The 23,682-nt window shown below is 50.8% G+C and overlaps 2 protein-coding genes across 16 annotated transcripts in view; both read left to right on the top strand.

Annotated features, from left to right (window-relative positions):
- The window catches only part of KANK2 (KN motif and ankyrin repeat domains 2), a 33,677-nt gene extending 29,204 nt beyond the window's left edge, over nt 1-4,473 (top strand). For all 15 annotated transcript variants that reach the window (XM_063701014.1, XM_055371678.1, XM_055371686.1 and 12 more), the window contains one exon: nt 2,125-4,473. In XM_063701014.1, the coding sequence (XP_063557084.1) occupies nt 2,125-2,178 (54 nt within the window). In that variant the 3' untranslated portion in view covers nt 2,179-4,473. The remainder of the gene's footprint in view (nt 1-2,124) is intronic.
- An 8,362-nt stretch (nt 4,474-12,835) lies between these two features.
- On the top strand, nt 12,836-23,260 carry SPC24 (SPC24 component of NDC80 kinetochore complex). Its single transcript, XM_004060032.5, has 5 exons — nt 12,836-13,113; nt 19,510-19,654; nt 20,630-20,734; nt 20,857-20,933; nt 21,463-23,260. Exons 1-5 carry the CDS (start codon nt 12,954-12,956, stop codon nt 21,567-21,569), a joined length of 594 nt encoding a protein of 197 aa, XP_004060080.1. The 5' UTR covers nt 12,836-12,953; the 3' UTR covers nt 21,570-23,260.
- The last annotated feature ends 422 nt before the right edge of the window (nt 23,261-23,682 follow it).

Raw genomic sequence — 23,682 nt, 5'->3', positions numbered from 1 at the left:
TCACCATTCACTCATTTGAAAAATATTTATTGAGCGCCTGCTGCATGTTAGGCCCAGTTCTAGGTAGTCCCCAGTGGTCACAGCACTGATCAAAACAGAAAACAGTATCCACCCTTATGGAGTGGGCATTCTGGTAAGAGACACAATCAGGCTGGGCGCGGTGGCTCACGTCTGTAATCCCAGCACATTGTGGGGCCGAGGTGGAAGGATTGCTTGAACCCAAGAGTTCGAGACCAGCCTGGGCAACATAGGGAGATCCTGTCTCCCCCAAAAATACAAAAATGACTAGGCATGTTGGTGCATGCCTGTACTCCCAGCTACTCGGGAGGCTGAGGCAGGAGGATCACCTGAACCCAGGAAGTTGAGGCTGCAGTGAGCCGTGGTTGCATCACTACATGGTGACAGAGTGCCACTTTGTCTGGAAAAAAAAAAAAAAGAGGCCAGGCGTGGTGGCTCATGCCTGTAATCCCAGCACTTTGGGAGGCCAAGGTGGGCCAATGATTTGATTTGAGGTAAGGGGTTCAAGACCAGGCTGGCCAACATGGTGAAACTCCATCTGTACTAAAAAAACAAAATATTAGCCGGGTGTGGTGGCGCATGCCTTTAATCTCAGCTATTCTGGAGGCTTAGGCGGGAGAATCACTTGAACCCGGGAGGTGGAGGTTGCAGTGAGCCAGAGATCATGCCATTGGGCAACAAGAGCAAAACTCTGTCTCAAAAAAAAAAAACAAGGACGTGGGATGGCGAGTGATGGGGAAGCTATTGGAGTCCCTCAGAGAAGAGATGACATTTGAGTCAACACCTGGAGAAGTTAGGGAGTGAATCACGTGGTCTTCTGGCAGCAGGAACAAGCAGTGCAAAGGCCCTGAGGCAGGGGTGTGTCTGATGTGTTTAAGGAGCATTCAGGCCAGACTCAGTGGTTCACACCTGTAATCCCAGCACTTTGGGATGCCATGGCAGGCAGATCACCTGAGGTCAGGAGTTCGAGACCAGCCTGGCCAACATGGTGAAACCCTGTCTCTACTAAAAATACAAAAATTAGCTGGGTGTGGTGGTGGGCATCTGTAATCCCAGCTACTCCGGAGGCTGAGGCATGAGAATTGCTTGAACCTGGGAGGCAGAGATTGCAGTGAGCTGAGATCGCGCCACTGCACTCCAGCCTGGGTGACAGAGTGAGATTCCACCTCAAAAAAAAAAAATTAGCTGGGCCTGGTGGTGCATGCCTATAGTCCCAGCTACTCGGGAGGCTAAGGCAGGAGGATTGCTTGAGCCCAGATAGTCAAGGCTGCTGTGAGCTATGATTGGACCACTATACTCCAGCCTGGCGACAGAGCAAGACCCTGTCTTTAAGCAAAAAAAAATCTAGGCCGGGCACGGTGGCTCACGCCTGTAATCTCAACACTTTGGGAGGCCAAGATGGGCGGATCACCTGAGGTCAGGAGTTTGAGACCAGACTGACCAACATGGAGAAACCCCATCTCTGCTAAAAATGCAAAATTAGCCAGGCGTGGTGGCGCCTGCCTGTAATCCCAGCTACTAAGGAGGCTGAGGCAGGAGAATCACTTGAACCCAGGAGGCAGACGTTGCTGTGAGCTGAGATCATGCCATTGCACTCCAGCCTAGGCAACAAGAGTGAAACTCTGTCTCAAAAAAAAGAAAAGAAAAGAAAAAGCCAGGGTCCTCTCCAAAGCCCACCAAGCCCTGCACAACCACCTTCACCTTCCCCACTACTGTTTCTCTCCCCCTGTAGCCACACTGGCCTTATTGCCACACCCCCTCTGCGCTTATCCCAGGGCCTTTGCACGTGCTGTTTCCGCTGCCTGGAATGCTCTTCCCTGCTCTCTGGCCCCTTGATGCCGTTCACAGTCAGCTGAGAACTCACCCTCCCTGACCAGCCACTGTCCACCCTCATTCCTTTGCATCCCTCACCCCCGGTGAACATCCTCAACCACAGTCATGAGTTTGCTTCTTCAAGGCGGTGCCCCCAGATCGCCACCTCCTTGGGGCCAGGGGCCACGCCTCCCTCCTGCTTACCCATCATATCTACCAGGCCAGCCACCACGTTGGCGCCTCAGGGGATTGGAAAGGATCCCAAACAAAAAGAATTCTGCTTCTCTGTTTCAGTTTGCCCCAATGTCAGATGATGAGAGCCCTACATCATCCTCGGCAGAAGAGTAGCCGTGAGGGAGGCGGGGGCCAGCCAGACCGGGAGCAAACCGTCCCTTGTCCCCGTCTCCTCCCTGTTCCCGTTCCTCCCTGGCCTACCCCACTTACACTCCCCAAGGCCCACGGCTCAAAGGCAAGCGAGCTCTCCCTCTGCTTCCCTGGGGGAGCCCCGATGGCCACAGGACTCCAGCTCCAAGCGGGTTTTCTTGGCTCCCCTGTTCAAAGCGGCCACAGCGCAGACCGAAGCAAAATTCTTGTATACATTGGCGCCACGGCTGATGCTGGGGTGTGGGTTTTATGAAGAACATTGAGAACAATCAGCTGGTAATTATGGATGGAGGAAGAGGGAGAGGAAAAAAATATTGTATTTTTGAATCATTGTTGCAGGAGGGGGTGGGAATCTTAGGATTTGTTGCCAGATTTGAAAGTCACTGGAACTTGCATATTTTCATTTTAATCCTAAGTGTTATTACGCACCAGTTGGGGTTCACCCTTCATCCCTCACATTTAATTGTCTGATATAGAATAGTGTTATGTCCACTGCCCCGCTAGACAGCTTTCTTAGGGGAATTTTCTTCTGGTTGTTTCACAAGACAGATTCTGTCCTTGTCACCCGGGACAGAAAACTCAGTCTTTTCACCCTCATTCAAATGAAGGGACTCAGGACAGGCTCTGTGACTTACAGGGACCCAATCAATTCACAATGAGAAATTACCGGCCAGGCGTGGTGACTCACGTCTGTAATCCCAGCACTTTGGGAGGGCAAGGCAAGAGCTTGAGCTTCAGCCTAGACGTTAAAGACCAGCCTGGGCAACACAGCAAGACCCATCTCTACAAGAAATTTAAAAACTAGCCAGGCGTGGTGGTGCGCGCCTGTAGTCCCAGCTACTTGGGAGGCTGAGCCCTGGAGGTCGAGGCTACAGTGAGCTATGATCACACCATTGCACTTCAGCCTGGGCGACACAGCAAGACCCTGTCTCAAGAAAGAAAAAAAAAGAGAGATACAAAGAGAGATACAAATTACCCAGAAACCCCTCCCTTCCCCACATGGAGGCCTTGGCAAATGTTAATTTTCCTAGAAAATCCTTCAGACCTGAAGACGCAGGAAAAGAATCTGGCTCTCAGGGTGGCTTCTGCGTCCCCCCCGCCAGGCCCCAGACTATGGTCACAGGGCCGTCTTGTTCCTCCCTGGGACTCTAGAATTTCTCTCCTCAAAGGAAAGAAAACAGGGCATGCGCTTGTTGGCAAAACGCAGGGCTGGCTCCCAGAAACCCCATGTGTGTACGATTAAAAGTTGGCCGTCCCCAGGCCTCCCAGCGCAAACTTAAAGAGACAGGGCTTTGCTGAAAACCAAACATGGGCCAGCTGGGCTTTTTAACAACCTGGAGACTTTCCGGAGCTGCCTGGAACAGAGCCTGCGGGAAACGGGGCTTGCCAGAGACACTCACAGTTTCCTTCATGGCCTGTTTTGGTCCCCTAAGAATCTCCACATCATTTTCTTTCTTGTGCCTTTTCCTTGGTGAGCAACAGAAAGGGAAGGGTTCCAAGCCTCTAAAAATGTGCCTTGTGATCAGGAGTGCGCTCCAAACCAAATACGCGCGCTGCCCTTTCGAGGCCAGTGAGCTCAGCCTCCAAGGCTTTAAAAGCCACATTTCAGCAAGAGAAAGCGCCGAGAGCTCGCAGGTTCATTAAAGAAGGCAAAGCACTGGTTTCTCTCCTTAGAAAAGTAGGTTTCTTGGCTTGATGTAGACTGGCTTGCTTTGATTTTTAGTGAAGGGAATGTACGTAAAACAAAATAGGGCTTGGCTGGTCAAAGGAGACAAGCAGGATGGATGGATGGATGGATGGATGGATGGATGGATGGATGAATAGATAGATGGTGTTTGCATGTAAATTGCAGAGAAAACAAAACCAAAGCTGATTGGAAACAATTAATTGTGGGTGTCTGAGGGGGAAGGTCGCAGCTTTGGGCAGCTTTGAGAAGCGGTACAAGAGTTCTGTGCCTGTGTGTCCAGCCCTGGAGCCAGCCAGTGCATTTATTTTAAGCTCTTAGAAGCAACTCCTTGGCCCAGGAATGCGTGACCCCTGAGATGGGTCCACGCATCTCTCTACACTTCCTTCTCTCCGTGGGATACTGGACTCGTGCCTCTGCGCCCATTCTCTTCTCACGCATATCCATGAGCTTTAATTTCACTTTCTGATCACGGTACGTCCACAAAGCCAGTATTACACTTAAATGAAGTATTCTTTTTTGTAATCGTTTTTTTAGAAGGTAAACAAATTTAATAAAGCTACCAATAATGTTGATGATTCTGTGTCTTTTCTTTTTTCACTATGCTCCCTTTTAAGCTTTAAGATAGATATCTTTCCTTTTTTGTTTCTTTTTTCTTTTTTTGAGACGGAGTTTTGCTTCTCGTCACCCAGGCTGGAGTGCAGTGGCGCGATCTTGGCTCAGTGCAACCTCTGCCTCCTGGATTCAAGTGATTCTACTGCCTCGATTCTCCCAAGTAGCTGGGACTACAGGCGCCCACCACACTCGGCTAATTTTGTATTTTTGGTAGAGACGGGGGTTTCGCCATGTTGGTCAGGCTGGTCTCAAACTCCTGACCTCAGATGATCCACCCGCCTCAGCCTCCCAAAGTGCTGGGATTACAGGTGTGAGCCACCACTTTTTGTTTTTGGAGAGAGAGTCTCACTCTGTCTCCCAAGTTGGAGTGCAGTGGTGCGAATCATAGCTCACTGCAGTCTCTACCTCCAGGGTTCAAGCGATCCTCCCACCTCAACCTCCCGACTAGCTGGGACCACAGGCTGCGCCACCACCCCTGACTTTTTGTTGTTGTTGTTGTTGAGACGGAGTCTCCCTCTGTCTCCCAGGCTGGAGTGCAGTGGTGTGATTTAGGCTCACCGAAACCTCCGCCTCCTGGACTTAGGCAATTCTCCTGCCTCGGCCTCCCGAATAGCTTGGATTAGAGGCACCCACCGCCACACCCAGCTAATTTTTGTATTTTTAGTAGAGATGGGTTTTCACCATGTTGGTCAGGCCAGTCTTGAACTCCTGACCTTGATCAAGTGATCCGCCCACCTCGACCTCCCAAAGTGCTGGGATTACAGGCGTGAGCCACTGTGCCTGGACTAATTTTTAAATTTTTTGTAGAAACGGGGTTTTGCTATGTTGCCCAAGCCTCTCTCCCACCTCCGCCTCCCAAAGTGCTGGGATTACACACGTGAGCTGCTGCAAATCTCTGTTTCAAAATGGACTTATTTTGGAGAGTGTTCAAAGCTACAGAACAGTTGCAAGAATATCACAGTAAACACCTTCATGCCCTGTCCTAGACCAGCACCCAACAATAGCGTAGCCACTAGCTACATGTGGCTATTTTCATTTAAAAGTACATGAGGCCGGGCGCGGTGGCTCATGCCCGTAATCCCAGCACTTTGGGAGGCTGAGGCAGGTGGATCACCTGAGGTCAGGAATTCAAGACCAGCCTGGGCAACATCGTGAAACCCTGTCTCTACTGAAAATACAAAAAATTAGCTGGGCATGGTAGCGGGCATCTGTAGTCCCAGCTACTCGGGAGGCTGAGGCCAGAGAATCACTTGAACCCAGGAGGCGGGGGTTTCAGGGAGCTGAGATTGCCCCACTGCACTCCAGCCTGGATGACAGAGCAAGACTCCATCTATAAATGAATGAATGAATGAATGAATTATAATTAGCAGGCTTGGTGGCTTGTGCCTGTAGTCCCAGCTACTCAGGAGGCTGAGGCGGGTGGGAGGATCACTTGAGGCCAGGAGTTCGAGGCTGCAGTGAGCTGTGATTGTCCCACTGTACTCCAGCCTTGGTGACAGAGTGAGACCTTGTTTCTAAAAAAAAAAAAAACTTAAGTAAATGAATTATGCCTGGCGCGGTGGCTCACACCTATAATCCCAACACTTTGAGAGGCTGAGGCAGGTGGATCATTTATGTTTGAGACCAGCCTGGCCAACATGGTGAAACCACATCTCTACTAAAAATAGAAAAAAATTAGCTGGGCATGGTGGTGCATGCCTGTAATCCCAGCTACTGGGGAGGTTGAGGCATGAGAATCACTTGAACTTGGAAAATGGAGGTTGCGGTGAGCTAAGATTGCAGCACCGCACCCCAGCCTGGGCGACAGTGAGGCTCCAGCTCAAAAATAAGTAAATAAATAAAGTCAATGAATTATAATTAGTTCTCGATAGCTTTACATGGTTGGTGGCTACTGTATTGACTTGCAGAGATACTGAATATTGCCATCGTACAAAGTTTTGTTGAACACCTGCTGTGAACACCTCAGGAAAAAAAAATCAATCTTTTTCTTTCTTTTCTTTTCTTTTTTTTTTTTTTGAGACGGGGTCTCACTCTGTTGCCCACCAGGGTAGAGTGCAGTGGTGCGATCATAGCTCACTGCAGCCTCAACCTCCAGGGCTCAAGCAATCTTCCCACCTCAGCCTCCAGAGTGGCTGGTACTACAAGTGTGTGCCACCATGCCTGGCTAATTTTTTTTATTTTTTATATAGACGGGGTCTCTCTATGCTGCCCAGGCTGGCCTCAAACTTCTGGGCTCAAGCGATCTCCCCACCTCAGCCTCCCAATGTGCTGGGATTGTAGGCATGAACTACTATGCCTGGCCTAAAAATTGGCTCTTCAGTGACTTTTGTGTTCTAATGCCAAATAATTTATAGCGATTTATTATAAAAGTCAAAATTCAGCCGGGCACAGTGGCTAACCCCTGTAATCCCAGGACTTTGGGAGGTCAAGGTGGGCATCACCTGAGGTCAGAAGTTTGAGACCAGCCTGATCAATACAGTGAAACCCCGCCTCTACTAAAAATACAAAAATTAGCCAGGCATGTTTGCACACACCTGTAATCCCAGCTACTCAGGAGGCTGAGGCATGAGAATCGCTTGAACCTGGGAGGCACAGGTTGCAGTGAGCCGAGATTGTGCCACTGTGCTCCAGCCTGGGCAACAGGGAGACTCCGTCTCAAAAAAAAAAGTTAAAATTCGAGCTGGGTGCAGTGGTTCACGCCTGTAATCCCAGCACTTTGGGAGGCCAAGGCGGGTGGATCACCTGAGGTCGGGAGTTCGAGACCAGCCTGACCAACATGGTGAAACCCTGTCTCTGGCCGGGCGTGGTGGCTCACGCCTGTAATCCCAGCACTTTGGGAGGTCGAGGCGGGCGGATCACGAGGTCAAGAGATCGAGAACATCCTGGCCAACATGGTGAAACCCCATCTCTACTAATAAATACAAAAAATTAGCTGGGCGTGGTGGCATGTGTCTGTAGTCCCAGCTACTCGGGAGGCTGAGGCAGGAGAATGGCGTGAACCTGGGAGGCAGAGTTTGCAGTGAGCCAAGATCGTGCCACTGCACTCCAGCCTGGGTGAGAGAGTGAGACTCCGTCTCAAAAAACAAAAAAAAGGCTGGGAGCGGTGGCTCACGCCTGTAATCCTAGCACTTTGGGAGGCCAAGGCGGGCACATCACGAGGTCAGGAGCTCAAGATCATCCTGACTAGCATGGTGAAACCCCATCTCTACTAAAAAAAATACAAAAAATTAGCCACGCGTGGTGGTGGGCACCTGTAGTCCCAGCTACTGGGAGGCTGAGGCAGGAAAATGACGTGAACCCGGGAGGCGGAGCTTGCGGTGAGCCGAGATCGCGCCACTGCACTCCAGCCTGAGCGACAGAGTGAGACTCCATCTCAAAAAGAAAAAAATAAACCTTGTCTCTAGTAAAAATACAAAATTAGCCAGGTGTGCTGGCACACCCCTGTAATCCCAGCTACTCAGGAGGAGAATTGCTTGAACCTGGCAGGAGAATTGCTTGAACCTGGAAGGTGGAGGTTGTGGTGAGCCGAGATCACGCCATTGCACTCCAGCCTGGGCAACAAGAGAGAAAATCCATCTAAAAAAAAAAAAAAAAAAATCAAAATTCAAACAATACAGCAGTGTTTAGTCCTTGCAGGGTGCCATAATCCCACTTGGTAGGAATACCATTGTCAACAGTTTGGAGCATCTCCTACCAAATCTTTTTCTAATATATTTGGTCTTAATTTTTTTTTACAGTTCTTTTTTCTTCAGGTATAAAATGAATACGTTCTGTGCACAAATGGTGCACAAAAGGGTACAGTTCCTTCCATGGCTTTTTTGCAAACGGCACCCCCAAGTTGCCGGCACCAGAACTGGAAAAGGAATATCATTGGCCCTAGCAGCCCATGGGCCCCTCCCCTCAGATCTCCCAGCGGTAATCATATCTCCTGACTTTTCATTTCCTCTGTTTATCCGCTAGGCTGTTCAGTCAAGAGATAACAGAAGGTTTTTCGAAGACCCAGAAATGTTATGCTAAGGAGTGTATTTCTAGGCAGAAGGTCCATTACTCGTGTCAATTTCCTCTGGCTTTGTGAGCCAAGAAGTGTTCTTAGGAAATAAACTTTCTCACAAAGCCATTGCCAGGAGCATTTGTCATTATCTTTACTTCTCTTGTGCAGCTCACCTTTAAGACCTATTCCCCCCATCACACAGTTTCTTGCTTTGCTTTTTTTTTTAGTATATTTTTAATTTTAATTGTGGTAAAATATACATGACATAAAATGTACGACTTTAACCATTTTAAAGTGCAGAGTTCAACGGCATTAAGCACATTCCCACTGTTGTGCAACCAGCACCACCGTCCATCTCCAGAACATTCTCAGTTTGCAAAACTGAAACTCTGTCCCCATGAAACACTCACTCCCCATACCCCTCCCCAGCCCCCGGGACCCACCATTCTACGTTCTGTTTTTATGAATCTGACGACTCTAGGGACCTCCTATAAGTGGAATCACACAGTGTTTGTCTTTTTGTATCTGGCTTATTTCACTGAACATGTCTTCATCCACCTCGTGGCATGTGTCAGAATTTCCTTTCTTTTTCTGCGGGGTGGGGACGGAGTTTCGCTCTTGTCGCCCAGGCTGGAGTGCAGTGGCGCCATCTCATCTCACTGCAACCTCCGCCTCCCAGGTTCAAGTGGTTCTCATGCCTCAGCCTCCCACGTAGCAGGGATTACAGGTGCGCACCATCATGCCTGGCTAATTTTTGTATTTTTAGTAGAGATGGGGTTTTGCCATGTTGGCCAGGCTGGTCTTGAACTCCTGACCTCAGGCGATCCGCCTGCCTCAGCCTACCAGAGTGCTGGGATTACAAGCGTGAGCCACTGGACCTGTTCAGAATTTCCTTCCTTTTTTTTTTTTTGAGACGGAGTATCACTCTGTCGCCAGGCTGGAGTGCAGCGGTGCGATCTCGACTCATTGCAACTTCCGCCTCCCAGGTTCAAGTGATTCTCCTGCCTCAGCCTCCCAAGTAGCTGGGACTACAGGCACGTGCCACCAGGCCCAGCTAATTTTTGTATTTTTAGTAGAGACGGGGTTTCACCATGTTGGCCGGGATGGTCTCAATCTCTTGACCTCGTGATCCGTCCACCTTGGCCTCCCAAAGTGCCAGGATTACAGGCGTGAGCCACCGCACCTGGCCTCCTTCCTTTTTAAGGCTGAATAATCTTCTGTCCTATGGGCCAGACATGGTAGACACGGTGACTCACACCTGTAATGCCAGCATTTTGGGAGGCTGAGGCAAGAGGATCATTTGAGCCCAGGAGTTGGAGACCAGCCTAGGCAATACAATGAGACCCCTGTCTCTAGGGAAAAAAAAATTAGCTGGGTGTAGTGGCATGTGCCTGTAGTCCCAGCTACTTGGGAGGCTAAAGTTGGAGGATTGCTTGAGCCCAGGAGGTCGAGTGAGCCATGATTGCGTCTCTGCACTCCAGCCTGGCAGAGAGAGAGCGATCCTGTCTCAAAAAAATAAAAAGGAAAAAGAAAAAAAAAATTGTATCGGGGCATGGTGGCTCAAAAAAAAAAAAAAATTGCGTTGTACAGATGAACCAAAAAAAAAAAAATTGTGTTGTAGAGATGAACCACGTTTTATTAATTCTTCTATCTAAGGACACTTGTGCTGTTTCCACCCTTTCGCTATAATGGGTGCTATGAACATAGACTTGCAAATATCTGTTCTACGACCTGCTTTCTTTCTTTTTCTTTCTTTCTTTTTTTTTTTGAGACGGAGTTTCCCTTTTGTTGCCCAGGCTGGAGTGCAATGGCGTGATCTCGGCTCACCGCAACCTCCGCCTCCCAGGTTCAGGCGATTCTCCTGCCTCAGCCTCCCTAGTAGTTGGGATTACAGGCATGCGCCACCACGCCTGGCTAATTTTGTATTTTTAGTAGAGACGGGGTTTCTCCATGTTGGTCAGGCTGGTCTCGAACTCCCGACCTCAGGTGATCCGCCCGCCCCGGCCTCCCAAAGTGCTGGGATTACAGGCATGAGCCACTGTGCCCCTCCCAACAACCTGCTTTCAATTCTTTTGGGGATATACCCAGAAGTGGAATTGCTGATATGGTAATACTATTTTTAATTTTTTGAGGAACTGCCATACTGTTTCCCGCAGCAGCTGCACCATTTTACATTCTCAGCAAGGGTACACAGCATTCCAATTTCTCTACATCTTGGTCAACACTTGTTATTTTCCAGGTTGCTTGGCTGGTTGGTTGGTTTTGGACAGTAGCCATCCTAATGGCTGTGAAGCGGTTCTCGCTTTGCTTTTTTGGAAGGGAGGTGGGCGGGTGGCATTTTTCCACAGGAGCCTTTAGATCTATCAGGCTCGAGTTGCACAATCTTGCCTGGCTTATCTCTGGGACACCTTCTGGCAGCTAATAAGAAAGGGCTATCTTTAGCCACTGTGGCTTAGAAAGGTTAGGAACCTGCCAAGGTCACAGGTAAGCCGCAGCGTCAGAAAGTGAACCTGAAGTCTTATCCCCTCTTGATTTCACTCTGCCTAATTGTTATTCACTGCCTTTAGGCACAAAGAAGTGAGGTCTATGCCAACATTACACAGCTGGTTCAAGAAGCCATGCTCTCAGGCACCAAAGGGTGACACACACCAGTAGTCCTGGCTACTTGGAAGGTTGAAATGAAAGGATCATCTGAGCCACTGCACTTCAGCCTGGGGGACAGAACAAGAAAAAAAAAGAAGGCCGGGCACAGTGGCTCACGCCTGTAATCCCAGCACTTTGGGAGGCCGAGGCAGGTGGATCACCTGAGGTTGAGAGTTCAAGACCAGCCTGACCAACATGGAGAAACCCCGTCTCTACTAAAAATACAAAATTAGCTGGGCATGGTGACGCATGCCTGTAATCCCAGCTACTCGGGAGGCTGAGGCAGGAGAATCACTTGAAGCTGGGAGGTGGAGGTTGCAGTGAGCTGAGATCGCGCCATTGCACTCCAGCCTGGGCAACAACAGCAAAACTCTGTCTCAAGAGAAAAAAAAAAAAGAAAGAAAAGAAAAAAAAAATCATAGGAAAGCAATGAGATGTTCTTTAGGTGGTAGCACACATAAAAATGATGCCAGGCCAGGCGCGGTGGCTCACGCCTATAATCTCAGCACTTTGGGAGCCTGAGGCAGGCAGATCACGAGGTCAGGAGTTCAAGACCAACCTGGCCAACATAGTGAAACCCCGTCTCTACTAAAAATACAAAAAATTAGCTGGGCGCGGTGGCGGGCACCTGTAATCCCAGCTACTCGGGAGGCTGATGCAGGAGAATGCCTTGAACCCAGGAAGCAGGCTGGAATGCCTTGCACTCCAGCCTGGGCAACAGAGTGAGACTCTGTCTTAAAAAAAAAAAAAAAAGAGAGAGAAAGAAAAAAAAGATGCCATCTTAACATCTTGTTTCTTGCAGAAATACCAGTGTCTAGCATGGAACCAGCACCTTAGAGTCAGCACTGATCTTTTCTTTGTTTTGTTTTGTTTTGAGATAGGCTAGTCTCAAACTCCAGGGCTCAAGCGATCCTCCTGTCTTAGCCTTCCAAAGAGCTCAGACTTACAGGCGTGAGCCACTGCACCCAGCTACATGCTAGGATTCTATGTATGTTTCATTAAACAACTATATAGCACCTACTGAATAGGAGACACTATCAGGCCAGGCTGGGCTCGGTGGCTCACGCCTGTAATCCCAGCACTTTGGGAGGCGGAGGCAGGAGGATTGCTGGAGGCCAGGAGGTCGAAGATGCAATGAGCTATGATTGTGCCACTGCACTTCAGCCTGGGTGACAGAGCGATACCTTGTCTCTAAAAAAAAAAGTAATAAGAAGAATTCTCATGCCAACGCTGACACAGGCACTAGTATGACCCTCATTTTACTAAGGAGGAAAGTCCCGCACAGAGAGGTGAAGTCTGCCCAGGGTAACACAGCTAGTAAGTGGCAACGCTGGGATTCGAACCCAGTAAATCTGGCTGCAGACGCCATTTTGCTATGCAGCCTCTCATAGAATCTACTTATTCTCTATGCTTATTGTGTATCCCACTCACACACTGTAGGATGCAAGTTCCAGGAGAAGCTGCTCGCTGCTTTGCCGTTAGAACCCCGCCCTGCACAGACCAGGCGCTGGACCTATGGAGAAATAAACAGCCGCTTTCTCTCCCGCGCAGGCGCATCGGGAAGGATAACGGAGCCTCCCCCTTCCTGCGCCGATTGGTCATCGCCGATGACTGACGGAGGAGTCGTCGCAGTCGCACCAGGCCAGACCAAAGGCGGCTTAGCCCATTCTAAGACCCTGTTCCCCATGCCTATTGGCCATTGCTTAAGACTGACGTATCAAAAAGTCCAATGGAAAGCAACCTCTTCGGGAAGAGGGCGGGCCCCGCGGACAGTCAAATTTGCGCGGGTTGGAGCCTGGCGTAGTCATGGCCGCCTTCCGCGACATAGAGGAGGTGAGCCAGGGGCTGCTCAGCCTGCTGGGCGCCAACCGCGCGGAGGCGCAGCAGAGACGGCTGCTGGGGCGCCACGAGCAGGTGGTGGAGCGGCTGCTGGAAACGCAAGACGGTGCCGAGAAGCAGCTGCGAGGTGAGGGTCGGAGCGTGGTCGCGGGCCCACGGGGGACGGGGCCCGGCTGCTGGGAGGGGGCGACCAGGCCCACCTCAAAACCCTTTCTTTCCTGGACTCTCCCATCTCCTGCCCTATGCCCCCTGGGACGGCCCCCTCTGAGCCTTAGTTTCACCATCTGAGAAATCGGCTTTATGACAGCAACCATCCCCCACCCCCCAGGGGTTTAGTGGTAAATATAGGAGTCTGGAGGGGTTGGCCCTTTCTGAGCTCTCCGTGAGCAGGAGCTGGGGGTCTCAGGGTTTGAACTGGGGCTCAGGAGTCAAAGCTCCGGGTTTGAATCCTAGCACCCATCCCCATGTCCGCTGTGAGACTTGAGGTGAGTTTCTTAAATTCTCTGTGCCTCAGCTTCCTTCCCTGTCAAATGGTTGTGACAATAGCCCATCCCTTCTTCCTGAAGGCATTCAGATGTTTTATGGAGCATCTGCTGCTGCCAGGCCCTGGGCTCACCGCAACCTCCACCTCCCGGGTTCAAGCTGTTCTCCTGCCTCAGCCCCCTGAGTAGCTGGGATTACGGGCGCTTGCCACCGCACTCGGCTGATTTTTGTATTTTTGGTAGAGACGGGGTTTCACCACGTTGGCCAGGTTGGTCTCAAACTCCTGACCTCAGGTAATCTGCCTGCCTCGGCCTCCCAAAGTACTGGGACTGCAGACGTGAGCCACTGTGCCCGGCCCATCTTCACTATTTGTAACTGCGCAGTTCAGTGGCCTTAAGCACATTCACACTGCTGTGCAACCATCAGCACCATCATCCAGCTCCAGAACTTTCTCATCTTTCCAAACTGAAGCTCTGTCCCCATGAAACACTCACTCCCCATCCCCTTCTCAGACCCTGGCACCCACCAGGGTTCTACTTTCTGTCTCAAATTTGACTCCTCTAGGAACCTTACAGAGGAATTGTACAATATCTACCCTTCATAGTGGAATCATACAATATCTACCCTTTTGTGTCTGGCTTATTTCATGGAGCATAACGTCCTCCAGGTTCATCCATGTCATAGCCTGTGTCAGAATTTCCTTTCATTTTGTGTACTTACTGTGAGACAGAGCCTCGTTCCATTACCCCGGCTTGAATGCAGTGGTGTGATCTTGGCTCACTGCAACCTCTGCCTCCCAGACTTAAGTGATCCTCCCACCTCAGCCTCCCAAGTAGCTGAGAACACACTTATGTGCCACCATGCCCGGCTAATGTTTGTATTTTTAGTAGAGATGGGGTTTCACCATGTTGGCTAGGCTGGTCTTAAACTCCCAGCCTCAAGTGATCGCCCACTTCGGCCTCCCAAAGTGCTGGGATGACAGGGGTGAGCCACTACGCCTGGCCAGAATTTCCTTCCATTTTAAAGCTGAGTCATATTCCATGATACAGAAGGATGGACCGCATTGTGTTTATTCATTCATCCATCCATGGGCGCTTGGGTTGTATCCACCTTTTGGCTGTGTTGAATAACGCTGCTATGAACACGGGTGCCCAAATATCTCTTCAAGACTGTATTTTTTTTTCCTTGAGACGGAGTCTTGGTCTGTCGCCCAGGCTGGAGTGCAGTGGCGCAATCTTGGCTCACTGCAAGCTCCGTCTCCTGGGTTCACGCCATTCTCCTGCCTCAGCCTCCCGAGTAGCTGGGACTACAGGTGCCCGCCACCACGCCCGGCTAATATTTTTGTATTTTTTTTTTAGTAGAGACAGGGTTTCACCGTGTTAGCCAGGATGGTCTCGATCTCCTGACCTCGTGATCCACACGTCTCGGACTCCCAAAGTGCTGGGATTACAGGCATGAGCCACCGTGCCCGGCCATATTTTCTTCTTCTTTTTTTTTTTCCCAGGACAGTCTTACTCCGTCGCTCAGGCTGGAGTACAGCAGCGTGATCTCTGCTCACTGCGACCTATGCCTCCTGGGTTCAAGCAATTCTCCTGCCTCAGCCTGCCAAGTAGCTGGGATTACAGGCACGTGCCAACACGCCCAGCTAATTTTTGTATTCTTAGTAAAGACGGGGTTTCACCATGTTGGCCAGGCTGGTCTCAAACTCTTGACCTCATGATCCGCCCGCCTCGGTCTCCCAAAGTGCTGGGAATATAGGCATGAGCCACCGCGCCCAGCCCAAGACTCTATTTTCTTTTTTTTATTTTTTTGATATGGAGTCTCGCTCTGTCACCCAGGCTGGAGTGCAGTGGCGCGATCTTGGCCCACTGCGAGCTCCGCCTCCCGGGTTCACACCATTCTCCTGCCTCAGCCTCCCGAGTAGCTGGGACTACAGGCACCCGCCACCACGCCCGGCTAATTTTTTTTTGTATTTTTTTTTTGGTAGAGACAGAGTTTCACCGTGTTAGCCAGGATGGTCTCGATCTCCTGACCTCGTAATCCACCTGCCCCGACCTCCCAAAGTGCTGGGATTACAGGCGTGAGCCACCGCGCCCAGCCAAGACTCTATTTTCAGTTCTTTTTTGTATTCAGCCAGAAGCAGATCAAATGGTAATTCAAAGTTTGATTTGTGAGGAACCGCCATACAGTTCTCCCTGACAGCTGCAGTGCCAGGGGTTTCAGATGCCTTATACAGTCACATTTTATGAGGAGGCCTGGGCTGAGCCTTGATTGGCCTATGGAGCCAGTCCACGGGGTGGCTCAGGAACGGTGTTCCTGGCAGCGTGGATTGCAAATGCAAAGGTCGGGAGGTGAGAATGAACTTGGCAAGCAGAAGATGAGCTCAGCAGCCGCCTGACTGCCAGGCCTGGAGAGCGCCCAGGAGGAGTCTGAATATTATCCTGAATGTGATGTCCCAAGCAGGCTCTTCCCTCCTTCCCTCCTCCTTCTTCCACCCCTCCATTAACTCCCCCTCCTTTGATGGCTTGAGGAGAAAGGTGTGACTCAGCCAGCCTGGCTGTTAGCAGAATGGATGAATCTGGGGCCAAGAAAACTGAGAATCAGGATCCAGGGATCCCAGGCTTTGGGTCAAACAGATCCAGTTCACATCCTAGGTTTGGAGCTATGTACCTGTGGGCGAGTCACTGAACTTCTCTGTCTCTGGACCTGTTTTTCATGTCACAGATGTGGGGCAGAGGAGTTAAAGTACACCCACAGGCTGGGTGTGGTGGCTCACGCCTCTCATCTCAACATTTTGGGAGGCCGAGGTGGGTGAATCACTTGAGGACAGGAGTTAAAGACCAGCCTGGTCAACATGGTGAAACCTGGTCTCTACTAAAATTACAAAAATTAGCTGGCCGTTGTGGCACATGCCTGTAATCCCAGCTACTCGGGAGGCTGAGACAGGAGAATTGCTTGAACCTGGGAGGTGGAGGCTGCAGTGAGCTGAGGTCACACCACTGTATTCCAGCCTGGACGACAAAGCAAGACTGTCTCAAAAAAATAGGCCAAGCACAGTGGCTCATGCCTGTAATCCCAACACTTTGGGAGGCTGAGACGAGCAGATCACCTGAGGTCAGGAGTTCAAGACCAGCCTGGCCAACATGGTGAAACCCCATCTCTACTAAAAATAAGAAAATTAGCCAGGCATGGTGGTGCAGGACTGTAATCCCAGCTACTTGGGAGTCTGAGGCAGGAGAATAGCTTGAACCTGGGAAGCAGAGGTTGCAGTGAGCTGAGATCATGCCACTGCACTCCAGCCTGGGCAACAGAGCAAGACTCTGTCTCAAAAATAATAATAAAATAAAAGTTTTTAAAAAAAGCCGGGTGCAGTGGCTCACACCTGTAATCCCAGCACTGTGGGAGGCCAAGGTGGGCGGATCACAAGGTCAGGAATTCTAGACCAGCCTGGCCAACATGGTGAAACCCCGTCTCCGGTAAAAATATAAAAATTAGCCAGGCATGGTGGTGGGTGCCTGTAATCCCAGCTACTCAGGAGGCTGAGGCAGGAGAATCACTTGAACCTGGGAGGCGGAGGTTGCAGTGAGCTGAGACCGCGCCATTGCACTCCAGCCTGGGTGACAGAGCAAGACTCCATCCCAAAAAAAAAAAAAAAAAGTATCCCCTCAGAGAGCTGTGTGAGAATATGTCAGGTAGGAGCACCTTATAATGAACAGCCATGGGGTAGAGATTACTACTCAGGGAAGAATTCAAGAAGACTTGGTTTTCCTTCGGGAGGGCGGACAGACAGTGGGTGGGAAGGCTGTGTGAGCCAGCCAGAGCCTCAGCTGTCCTAACAGGAAATCAGCAGGCCCCATCCGAACCAGACCCATCAAGAAATAGCAGCATAAGCAAGTTAACTTAGAAATGTGGAGGCCAGTGCCAGAGAAAACAGCTAAAACTTGAAAGTGGCTGCTTCAGAGGGACGGAGAGGCTTGGAGAAGGGTGTGTGCATGTGTGTTCATGTTTGCAGAACCATATACATGTCATACTCTGATTAAAAATAATGTAAGTTTCTAAAACTTAAACATGGGCCCTTTGGGAAGCATTTTTTTTTTTTTTTTTTGAGACGGAGTCTGGCTCTGTCGCCCAGGCTGGAGTGCAGTGGCGTGATCTTGGCTCACTGCAAGCTCTGCCTCCCAGGTTCACACCATTCTCCTGCCTCAGCCTCCTGAGTAGCTGGGACTACAGGTGCCCTCCGCCATGCCCAGCTAATTTTTTGTATCTTTAGTAGAGATGGGGTTTCACTGTGTTAGCCAGGATGGTCTCGATCTACTGACCTCGTGATCCACCTGCCTCGGCCTCCCAAAGTGCTGGGATTACAGGCATGAGCCACCGCGCCTGGCCTGGGCATTTAATCTGCATTCTCTGAGTTGGCAGGTTTCTAGGAAGGAACAGTAGCCATCTTTGTTTTATTTTGGTTTGCTTTGGGTTTTTGAGAAAGGGTCTCTCTCTGTCACCCAGGCTGGAGTGCAGTGGCACAGTGACAGCGATTATGGCTCACTGCAGCCTCAACCTCGCTGGTTCAGGTGATCCTCCCAAGTAGGTGGAACTACAGGTGCACACCACAATGCCAAGCTAATTTTTTGTGTTTTTAGTAGAGATGGGGTTTTGCCACATAGCCCAGGGTGGTCTCAAACTCCTGTCCAAGTGATCCTTCTGCCTTGGCCTCTCAAAGTGCTGGGATTCCAGGCATGAGCCACTGTGCCCAGCCACCAGTAGCCTTTTTTCTTTTTTTTTTTATGATGGAGTCTTGGTCTGTCGCCCAGACTGGAGTGCAATGGCGCGATGTTGGCTCACCGCAACCTCCGCCTCCCAGGTTCAAGCGATTCTCCCGCCTTGGCCTCCCAAGTAGCTGGGATTACAGGCATGCGCCACCACGCCCAGCTAATTTTGTATTTTTAGTAGAGATGAGGTTTCTCCATGTTGGTCAGGCAGGTCTCGAACTCCCGACCTCAGGTGATCTGCCTGGGCCTCCCAAAGTGCTGGGATTACAGGTATGAGCCACCGCACCTAGCCTTTTTTTTTTTTTTTTTTTTTTTTTTGAGATGGAGTTTCCTCAGCCCCCTAGGCTGGAGTGCAGTGGCACGATCTCGGCTCACTGCAGCCTCCACCTCCTGGGTTCAAGTGATTCTCCTGTCTCAGCCTCCCAAGTAGCTAGGATTACAGGCACCTGCCACCACACCTGGCTAATGTTTTGTGTTTTTAATATTGACGGGGTTGCCGTGCGCAGTGGCTCACGCCTGTAATCCCAGCACTTTGAGAAGTGATCCACCACGTGGGTGGATCACGAGGTCAGCAGTTTGAGACCAGCCTGACCAACATGGTGAAACCCCGTCCCTACTAAAAATACAAAAAATTAGCCAGGTGTCGTGGCAGGCGCCTGTAATCCCAGTGACTTGGGAGGCTGAGGTAGGAGAATCACTTGAAACTGGAAGACGGAGGTTGCAGTGAGCCAAGACTGCGCCACTGCACTCTAGCCTGGGCAATAAGAGCAAAACTCCGTCTCAAAAAAAAAAAAAAAAAGACAGGGTTTTACCATGTTGACCAGGCTGGTCTCGAACTCCTGACCTTAGGTGATCTGCCCACTTCGGCCTCCGAAAGTTCTGGGATTACAGGTGTGAACCACCATGCCCAGCCTAATTTTTTTTAGTTTTGTAGAGATGGGCTCTCCCTATGTTGCCCAGGCTTGAACTCTTGGCCTCAAGCGATCCTCCCACCTCAGGCTCCCAAAGTGCTGGGATTACAGGCATGAGCCACCATGCCTGGCCAACTATTTTGTTATATTTTAGGTGTGTGAAGAAGGACGAGGTTTTATTTTTAGTGTATTTAAATGTGTTTTGGTGAAACAGTAGTTGTACAAGTTGCCAGTAGAACTCTCTGGACACAGGGCTGCAGACAGGGGGCATGTTTCTTGCCAGTGGAGGCGGCGAACCACCTTCTGTCTGCTCTCCTTGGGGAAGGACAGACCCTAGGGAGCCTGCTTCTCTCCACCCTGCAGAGATCCTCACCATGGAGAAGGAAGTGGCCCAGAGCCTTCTCAATGCGAAGGAGCAGGTGCACCAGGGAGGCGTGGAGCTGCAGCAGCTGGAAGCCGGGCTTCAGGAGGCTGGGGAGGAGGATACCCGTCTGAAGGCCAGCCTCCTATATCCTTTTCTGCTAGGGGATCAGCCTTGCTAGAAAACACGCATAGGGCCAGGCGCAGTGGCTCACGCCTGTAATCCCAGCACTTTGGGAAGCCCAGGTGGGAGGATCACTTGAGCCCAGGAGTTGGAGACCAGCCTGGACAACAGAGACCCCGTCTCTACAAAAATAAAAAAATTAGGTCAGGTGCAGTGGCTCACGCCTGTAATCCTAGCACTTTGGGAGGCCGAGGCAGGTGGATCACGAGGTCAGGAGATCGAGACCATCCTGGCTAACACAGTGAAACCCCATCTCTACTAAAAATACAAAAAAAAATTAGCCGGGCATGGTCCCAGCAGGAGAATGGCGTGAGCCCAGGAGGCGGAGCTTGCAGTGAGCCGAGATCATGCCACTGCACTCCAGCCTGGGCAACAGAACAAGACTCTGTCTCAATCAATCAATCAATCAATAAGCTGGGCATGGTGGTACACGCCTGTAGTCTCAGCTACTTGGGAGGCCGAGGTGGGAGGATTACTTGGGCCTGGGAGATTGAGGCTACGCTCCAGAATAGGTGAAAGAGCAAGACCCTGTCTCAAAAAAAAAAAGAAGACCAGGCACGGTGGCTCACACCTGTAATCCCAGCACTTTGGGAGGCCGAAGCAGACAGATCACTTGAGGTCAGGAGTTTGAGACCAGCCTGGCCAATATGGTGAAACCCTGTCTCTACTAAAAATACAAAAATTAGCAGGGCATGGTGGTGTGTGCTTGTAATCCCAGCTACTCGGGAGGCAGGGACTCCAGAATCACTTCAACCTGGGAGGCAGAGGTTGCAGTGAGCTGAGATCGTGCCACTGAACTCCAGCCTGGGTGACAAAGCAAAACTCTGACTCAAAGAAGAGAGTGTGCGTAAATAGACCCAAGACCCTGGGCCTCCCAGCTGCAGTTAGCGCAGGGGCAGCCCTCTCTCGAAAGCCGGGGTCCTTAACGACCTGCCCTACTCAGCTCACCAGAGAGCTGGAAGAGCTCAAGGAGATTGAGGCGGATCTGGAGCGACAGGAGAAGGAGGTCGACGAGGACACGACAGTCACAATCCCCTCGGCCGTGTAGGTTCTGCCAAAACGTGTGCCTACCTGTGCCTCCTTGTGCAGTCCGGCTCTTGGTTGAAGTTGGTGCTGGGTAACTTTCTTTCTTTCTCTCTTTTTTTTTTTTTTGTCTTCCTGTACAGGTACGTGGCTCAACTTTACCACCAAGTTAGTAAAATTGAGTGGGATTATGAGTGTGAGCCAGGGATGGTCAAAGGCAGTATCCTTTTTGGGGAGCCATTTTAACCCTTGTGCACTGTAGGTAGGGACGTAAAATGGTGCATAGCAGGACCCTGTAAAAATTAGCCGGGTGTGGTGGCGTGCATCTGTTGTCCCAGCTACCTGGGAGGCTGAGGTGGGAGGATCACTTGAGGCCAGGAGTTTGAGACCAGCCTGGGTATCAGTGAGACCCCATGTCTATAATAAATATAGTAAAGTATAGCAGGCCAAGCGTGGTGCCTCACGCCTGTAATCCCAGCACTTTGGGAGGCCGAGGTGGGCAGAAGACCTGAGGCCAGGCGTGGTGACATATGCCTGTAGTCCCAGGTACTCAGGAGGCTGAGGCATGAGACTCACTTAACCACCGGAGGCGGAGGTTGCAATGAGCCGAGATCGCACCACTGCACTCCAGCCTGGCCTACAGAATGAAACTTTGTCTCAAAAAAAAAAAAGTAAAGGCAGTATCCTTTTCCCCGTGGGGTTGTGTGAGGGGCTGTGTGTCCCGGACTTTCCTTACATCTGTGCCTCAGTCCATCATGGCCCCAGTGTGGCCCAGCCCATCCACCTGGACAGCACCCAGCTCTCCAGGAAATTCATCAGCGACTACCTCTGGAGCCTGGTGGACACCGAGTGGTAGCCAGGAGCCTCGTGGCTGCGTCTTGCACCCAGCGGGCATCTGCCGTGGTCAGATCCATTTCAAATGAAATGTGGGGACATAGATCTTTTTTTTTTTTTTTTTTTTGAGACAGAGTTTCACTCTTGTTGCCCAGGCTGGAGTGCAATGGTACAATCTCAGCTCACAGCAACCTCTGCCTCCCGGGTTCAAGCGATTCTCCTGCCTCAGCCGCCAAAGTAGCTGGGATTACAGGCATGCGCCACCACACCCAGCTAATTTTTTGTATTTGGTAGAGATGGAGTTTCGCCATGGTGGTCAGGCTGGTCTTGAACTCCTGACCTCAGGTGATCCACCCGCCCGCCTTGGCCTCCCAAAGTGCTAGGATTACAGGCGTGAGCCATTGTGCCCAGCTAGACGTCTTCCTTTTTTTTTTTTTTGAGACGGCGTCTCGCTCTGTCGCCCAGGCTGGAGTGCAGTGGCGCGATCTCAGCTCACTGCAAGCTCCGCCTCCTCCCGGGTTCACGCCATTCTCCTGCCTCAGCCTCCTGAGTAGCTGGGACTACAGGCACCTGCCACCACGCCCGGCTAATTTTTTGTATTTTTAGTAGAGACGGGGTTTCACCATGTTAGACAGGATGGTCTTGATCTCCTGAGTTTGTGATCCGCCCGCCTCGGCCTCCCAAAGTGCTGGGATTACAGGCGTGAGTCACCGCGCCTGGACTTTTTTTTTTTTTTTTTCTTTTTACTGGATTTCTTTTTCTCCTGATTTCGGCCTCAGCTCCTAGAGTGGCCTCAGCTAGGTAACCAACGGGAGTCGACTTATCCCAGGCCTGCAGTTTCACATCTGTGACGGGATGGGACAAATGACACTGTGGTATTCGATGACAGCTCCCAGGTATTTCAAGGTTGGCCCTTACTCATTCAGGGGGTATGTTTGAGTGCCACGGTGTGCCCAGACTTTGCTAGGCACCAGGGAGACAAGATATGAGTGACGTGGTTCTCCTCCCACTGCTGATGGAGGAATCAACACAAAAGCAGACAACACTCTAGAACTGGAGAGAGGTCCAGACTGTGACAGGAGCCACACCAGAGTGTGCAGGCTTCATGGAGGACAGAAGCGACTTTTGTGCTGGGACTTAAAAAGATAAGGAGGCCAGGTGTGGTGGCTCATGCCTGCAATCCCAGCACTGTAGGAGGCAGAGGCCGGCAGATCACTTGAGCCCAGGAGTTGGAGACCAGCCTGGGGAACATGGCAAGACCCCATCTCTACAAAAAAATTAAAAAATTTGGCCTGGCGCGGTGGCTCATGCCTGTGATCCTAGCACTTTGGGAGTTAAAATACAACACTTCCCAGCTGCCCTTATAGTTAAGGTCTGGCCAGTGAAATGTATGTGGAAATGTTACATGACACTTCTAGAAGGATTCTTAAAAGACAAATACACCCTTTCTTCCCCCTTTCTATTTTCTGGAATGTGGGCGTGATGGCTGGAGCCCTGGCAGCCATACTGCCACATGTACAGACGAGTGCCGTCCTTTAGGGATGACAGGAGCCTGGTTCCCTGATGATGGCAGAGCCAGATATCAGCACAGACTTATTTAAATGGGAGAGAGAAGGGGGAGAACCAATCTCAACTTCTGCCTTGTGTAAGCTGCTGGTTTTGGGGGTTTTCTACGACAGATACCAAAATAAACCCTAACTGATTGAACATGTACTCCAGTCCAGGGCTGGCCAATCAATGTGTTCATAATTCTCCCATCCTCGGTGTTTTGGGTACTGCTAAGGAAAGGAGGCATGCGCACCACCTGCCTGCCTGAGGGAGGAGAGAGGGAGGTTGGGTCCCACTGACACAGTTGTCCCCGGATACAGCTTTGCCCTTGAATGTGTTAGTTCCGTGAACTTGGGCTTGGGTTTCATCATGTCCCTTTCCACAACTGAACTTAAGTGCAGTTCTTAATCAGAGAGGGGCGTTTTTAGGCAGAGGGAACAGTAAGCTTTAACAGCGTCTGGTGGTGCTTGCCTGTAGTCCCAGCTACTCGGGAGGCTGAGGCAGGAGAATCACTTGAGCCTGGGAGGTTGAGGCTGCAGTGAGCCATGGTAGTGTCACTGCACTCCAGCCTGGGTGACAGAATGAGA

Source organism: Gorilla gorilla, chromosome 20 (genome assembly GCF_029281585.2).
Source record: "Gorilla gorilla gorilla isolate KB3781 chromosome 20, NHGRI_mGorGor1-v2.1_pri, whole genome shotgun sequence".
Taxonomy (NCBI): Eukaryota; Metazoa; Chordata; class Mammalia; order Primates; family Hominidae; genus Gorilla; species Gorilla gorilla.
The sequence above is the reverse complement of the archived record's forward strand: the minus strand, read 5'-3'. Positions and strand labels throughout refer to the sequence as shown.

What these genes read in the sequence shown, in the direction of transcription:
- SPC24 (XM_004060032.5), top strand. Translation starts at nt 12,954, where the DNA reads ATGGCCGCCTTCCGCGACATAGAGGAGGTGAGCCAGGGGCTGCTCAGC. An exon ending in CGTCTGAAGGCCAGCCTCCT is followed by an intron (nt 19,655 to 20,629) that starts ATATCCTTTTCT and finishes GACCTGCCCTAC; the next exon opens with TCAGCTCACCAGAGAGCTGG. An exon ending in GCCAGGGATGGTCAAAGGCA is followed by an intron (nt 20,934 to 21,462) that starts GTATCCTTTTTG and finishes TCTGTGCCTCAG; the next exon opens with TCCATCATGGCCCCAGTGTG.